This window comes from Pyrus communis, chromosome 11 (genome assembly GCF_963583255.1).
Source record: "Pyrus communis chromosome 11, drPyrComm1.1, whole genome shotgun sequence".
Taxonomy (NCBI): domain Eukaryota; kingdom Viridiplantae; phylum Streptophyta; class Magnoliopsida; order Rosales; family Rosaceae; genus Pyrus; species Pyrus communis.
This window is the reverse complement of record NC_084813.1, coordinates 16,010,987-16,015,894: the sequence shown is the minus strand read 5'-3', so window position 1 is coordinate 16,015,894 and position 4,908 is coordinate 16,010,987. Positions and strand designations below refer to the sequence as shown.

The following is a 4,908-nucleotide window of genomic DNA, read 5'->3' as shown; positions in this document are numbered from 1 at the left end:
CTAAAAAGGCACACTTCCTCACAAATGATACAACACTAAGATCAAATTCACCCGAAAAATCCTAAACCAGCACGAAAAACTTAAACAAAACAACCAAACAAACAAAAAAAAACAAAAAAAAAAAATCCCGCATTTCACCATAATCCAAACAAAATCCTGATGAGAATTCACATAAAAAATGAAGAATTCAACAACTAGAAAGCAAAACCAATACCTTGGTGGGGGGTTTCTTGGCTAGTCTTTTTGGGGGAGGGGATGATTTTATGTTTTGAGATATCGACAGGAGGAGCCCAATTGTATGCAATGTCGTTATAAGAATGGATGAAGCGAGGAGAGGAAGACCAGAGGAAATCGGCAATCAGAGCAATCCCCAGCTGCCCAACGCATATCAACAGCAGCAGCCGAGCTGATGTGTGCTTCGCGGAGGGCCTAGCCATCTCATATCAATGGAACCTGTCAGAGAAAGAGTCACCGCCAACGGAGGAGGGATGGAGCTGCTGCACGTACCGGCACTGATTAGTAATTGTTGCAGTGAGGCTGGAGCTACTTTTGCAATTATTGGTTTTCTCCGGGGTCAGAGAAAATTTACTTATTTTTTTTTGGATTTTGAGGTGAAACAACGTAGATTATCAAGTGGTGTATTTCGCTTGGGGTTAGAGTATTTTTCTTTACCCTGCTGAGTTTCGGGTTCAAACTATAAATGATGCAATTTCTCTTTACCGTCCTTCAGCCTCATATCAATATTTATATTTTTCTTTCTATACAACATATTATAAAAGTATTCGGCTTAGCCACACAATTGGTCAATCTTAGTTAGGCATTGAACTAACCTCAAATTGATGTTTTTTTTTTCCTTTAAGAAAAGCACCAACTTCAAATTATTTCATATTTTTTGGCAAATAATAAGATAATTACATTACATTCATCTAAATTACGGAAGGAGAATTTCGAGCACAGAACCTCGATGCATGGACAAATGCTCTTAACCAACAAAGCTAAAGTTCACTTGCAACCTCAAATCAATGTTCACAAAGTATATTAATGCACGAATATCTTATTGAAGAAGTTTACATCAGGTGGCCTCGACCAGTGTAAATTATGAACGAAAAGAACCATTGCTATCACGAATAATAACACCACTCCCCTGCAGAACCATCCTTCCAAGCACCACCGGCATTCACTTCAGCAAATTTCCGCCACTGCTCTGCTCCTGACAAGCGACAAGACAACCGCAACGAGGTCCAGATTCCTTGTAAGCAGCCAGACACCTGCCTAGCTAGCCTTCCAAGTTTCTAAAACGCAGAAACATATGACACCAAATGCATCAACTCAGACATCTTCCAAAGTGAGTGTTCCCTCAACTACTGCAAAAACAGCACTGTCAGTTGTGATGATTGACGTACATCCATTCCATGTATCCTCTTGGGACGAGCGAGTTGTACACAAGTGATCGTAGATTTCACTCCAATTTGCTCCATTGTCAAAGTGGTTAGTTCTGCGAACCTGCGTACAGACCTGCACACACATACGCATTGTACAGGAATGAGGATGAGCATGAGATAACCGCGCTCATACCTGATAAATCATTTTGAGAAGACTCGATCTCTACAAGTTTATTCATTGTAAGTAAATATGCCATGAGATATATCAAATGCGTTCAATTTCAAATATGTACATACAGATAAAATCACTACTTACCGTGTTGTCCCATTTAACCCTGTCCGCCGGGTTGCTCCAAGACAGCATATAGTCGCAGTTGGTACCATCCGCGTTCTTGCCGCGATACACAACAGCAGAAGTAGAGCCATAACCATAACTGGGGTTTTTGACGGTCAGAAACGCAGCCCACTGGCCATTTCCAATCAGTGGTGGGTACTCTACGTCGAGGCCAATCCAATCTTTCTGACCAACACATCTAACGGTGTCTCCTGTTGCATTGTAAATAAGGACGAGATTGGCGAGTTTTGTACCGGATTCGTCCTTCAAATGCTCGGCGTGTGCTCGTGCCTTCACGTAGTCCTTTCCCCTGGCTTTTTGCATAACCATTGCCGCGCGTGCCCTTTCGATTCTTGTTATTTCCCCAGACTCAGATCTATACTCTGGCATACCCTCCAAAGTTGCGGTTGTGATGGGGTTGCCAAACACGTCTCTCACCATCTCCATCTCTCTCTCTCTCTCTCTCTCTCTCCCCCCCCCCCCCCCACCTCAAATTAGCATCTCAATTCCCCCATCTGAGCTGAATGGGGTTCTGAGGACATAAATCACAACTACAGGAAAAGACTAATCAACTTTAATTAAGGAATTCCAATCAGGGTATATATCCAACAGCAATTCTTTGGAAATTGAAACTGAAAATTAAACTTAATCTTAAATCAAATTATAACACCGACAGACATGAATTGAAATTGGAAATTAAACTAAACCCGTCATACCTATCTAGTTAAGCCTTCAATCTGGACAGTCGGTGCCGCTGTCAGCAGGATCCTGGTTGCAGACGAGGGTTAGATTGTTGGGAGATTTGGGATTGAACTCTCTGTGGGCTGAAAGAAACTCCTAACTAATCAGCAACTAATAAAACCGTTGACCATGTACATTTGCTCTATTGGTGCTTATATTTAAGGCATATTTGTTGATGCCTACCGAATTTGTACGAAGCTGACAGTTTTTCTCTGAACTTTAATTTTGTTCGATTATCCCCTGAACTTTTATAATTAATCAATTTCCCTCTCAAATTTTGATTTTAGCCTATAACCCCTGAACTCTTATAAATAGCCAATTCTCCTCCCGACGCTAGATTTTAAAAAGTTTTGTCCAATTTTCCATCCATTTTGATCATGCAAACAATACATGACAACTATATGAGCGTTAAAAACGTAAATTATCAAGTGGTGTATTTCGCTAGGGGTTAGAGTATTTTTCTTTACCCTGCTAAGTTTCAGGTTCAAACTATAAATGACGCAATTTCTCTTCACCGTCCCTCTGCCTCATATCAATGTTTATATTTTTCTTTCTATACAACATATTTTAAAAGTATTTGGCTTAGCCACACAATTGATCAATCTTAGTTAGGCATTGAACTAACCTCAAATTGATGTTTTTTTTTTTTTTTTTACCTTTAAGAAAAGCACCAACTTCAAATTATTTCATATTTTTCGGCAAACAATAAGATAATTATATTACATTCATCTAAATTACGGAAGGAGAATTTCGAGCACAGAATGCATGGATAAATGCTCTTAACCAACAAAGCTAAAGTTCACTTGCAACCTCAAATCAATGTTCACAAAGTATATTAATGCACGAATATCTTATTAAAGAAGTTATGAACGAAAAGAACCATTGCTATCACAAATAATAACACCACTCCCCTGCAGAACCATCCTTCCAAGCACCATCGGCATTCACTTCAGCAAATTTCCGCCACTGCTCTGCTCCTGACAAGCGACAAGACAACCGCAACGAGGTCCAGATTCCTTGTAAGCAGCCAGACACCTGCCTAGCTAGCCTTCCAAGTTTCCAAAACGCAGAAACATATGACACCAAATGCATCAACTCAGACATCTTCTAAAGTGAGTGTTCCCTCAACTACTGCAAAAACAGCACTGTCAGTTGTGATTATTGACGAACATCCATCCCATGTATCCTCTTGGGACGAGCGAGTTGTATCCAAGTTATTGCAGATTTCACTCAAAGTATCCAAGCGATTGTAGATTTCACTCCAAGTTGCTCTATTGTCAAAGTGGTTAGTTCTGCGAACCTGCGTACAGACCTGCACACACATACGCATTGTACAGGAATGAGGATGAGCATGAGATAACCGCGCTCACACTCGATAAATCATTGTGAGAAGACTCAATCTCTACAAGTTTATTCATTGTAAGTAAATATGCCATGAGATATATCAAATGCGTTCAATTTCAAATATGTACATACAGATAAAATCACTACTTACCGCGTTGTCCCATTTAACCCTGTCCGCCGGGTTGGTCCAAGACAGCATATAGTCGCAGTTGGTACCATCCGCGTTCTTGCCGCGATACACAACAGCGGAAGTAGAGCCATAACCACGACTGGGGTTTTTGACGGTCAGAAACGCAGCCCACTGGCCATTTCCAATCAGTGGTGGATACTCTACGTCGAGGCCAATCCAATCTTTCTGACCAACACATCTAACGGTGTCTCCTGTTGCATTGTAAATAAGGACGAGATTGGCGAGTTTTGTACCGGATTCGTCCTTCAAATGCTCGGCGTGTGCTCGTGCCTTCACGTAGTCCTTTCCCCTGGCTTTTTGCATAACCATTGCCGCGCGTGCCCTTTCGATTCTTGTTATTTCCCCAGACTCAGATCTATACTCTGGCATACCCTCCAAAGTTGCGGTTGTGATGGGGTTGCCAAACACGTCTCTCACCATCTCCATCTCTCTCTCTCTCTCTCTCTCTCTCTCTCTCTCCCCCCCCCCCCCCCCCCCACCTCAAATTAGCATCTCAATTCCCCCATCTGAGCTGAATGGGGTTCTGAGGACATAAATCACAACTACAGGAAAAGACTAATCAATTCAGATACTTTAATTAAGGAATTCCAATCAGGGTATATATCCAACAGCAATTCTTTGGAAATTGAAACTGAAAATTAAACTTAATCTTAAATCAAATTATAACACCAACAGACATGAATTGAAATTGGAAATTAAACTAAACCCGTCATACCTATCTAGTTAAGCCTTCAATCTGGACAGTCGGTGCCGCTGTCAGCAGGATCCTGGTTGCAGACGAGGGTTAGATTGTTGGGAGATTTGGGATTGAACTCTCTGTGGGCTGAAAGAAACTCCTAACTAATCAGCAACTAATAAAACCGTTGACCATGTACATTTGCTCTATTGGTGCTTATATTTAAGGCATATTTGTTGAT

At 41.2% G+C, this 4,908-nt stretch overlaps 2 protein-coding genes across 2 annotated transcripts; both read right to left on the bottom strand.

Moving 5' to 3' along the window:
* Positions 1-982: 982 nt before the first annotated feature.
* Positions 983-2,572, bottom strand: LOC137707920 (23 kDa jasmonate-induced protein-like). Its single transcript, XM_068446863.1, has 3 exons — positions 2,433-2,572; positions 1,699-2,267; positions 983-1,515 (listed from the first exon to the last, which is right to left on the bottom strand). The coding sequence occupies exons 2-3, from the start codon at positions 2,161-2,163 to the stop codon at positions 1,330-1,332; spliced, it is 651 nt and encodes a 216-aa protein (XP_068302964.1). The 5' UTR covers positions 2,164-2,267; positions 2,433-2,572; the 3' UTR covers positions 983-1,329.
* Positions 2,573-3,169: 597 nt separating this feature from the next.
* On the bottom strand, positions 3,170-4,447 carry LOC137707918 (23 kDa jasmonate-induced protein-like). Its single transcript, XM_068446862.1, has 2 exons — positions 3,953-4,447; positions 3,170-3,769 (listed from the first exon to the last, which is right to left on the bottom strand). Exons 1-2 carry the CDS (start codon positions 4,415-4,417, stop codon positions 3,554-3,556), a joined length of 681 nt encoding a protein of 226 aa, XP_068302963.1. The 5' UTR covers positions 4,418-4,447; the 3' UTR covers positions 3,170-3,553.
* Between the last annotated feature and the right edge of the window lie 461 nt (positions 4,448-4,908).

Excerpts from the sequence above, each read along its gene's own strand:
- LOC137707918 (XM_068446862.1), bottom strand. The coding sequence starts at position 4,417 with ATGGAGATGGTGAGAGACGTGTTTGGCAACCCCATCACAACCGCAACT. Across the intron at positions 3,770-3,952 it reads GGGTTAAATGGGACAACGCG|GTCTGTACGCAGGTTCGCAG; the intron begins GTAAGTAGTGAT and ends ATGTGTGTGCAG.
- LOC137707920 (XM_068446863.1), bottom strand. The coding sequence starts at position 2,163 with ATGGAGATGGTGAGAGACGTGTTTGGCAACCCCATCACAACCGCAACT. Across the intron at positions 1,516-1,698 it reads GGGTTAAATGGGACAACACG|GTCTGTACGCAGGTTCGCAG; the intron begins GTAAGTAGTGAT and ends ATGTGTGTGCAG.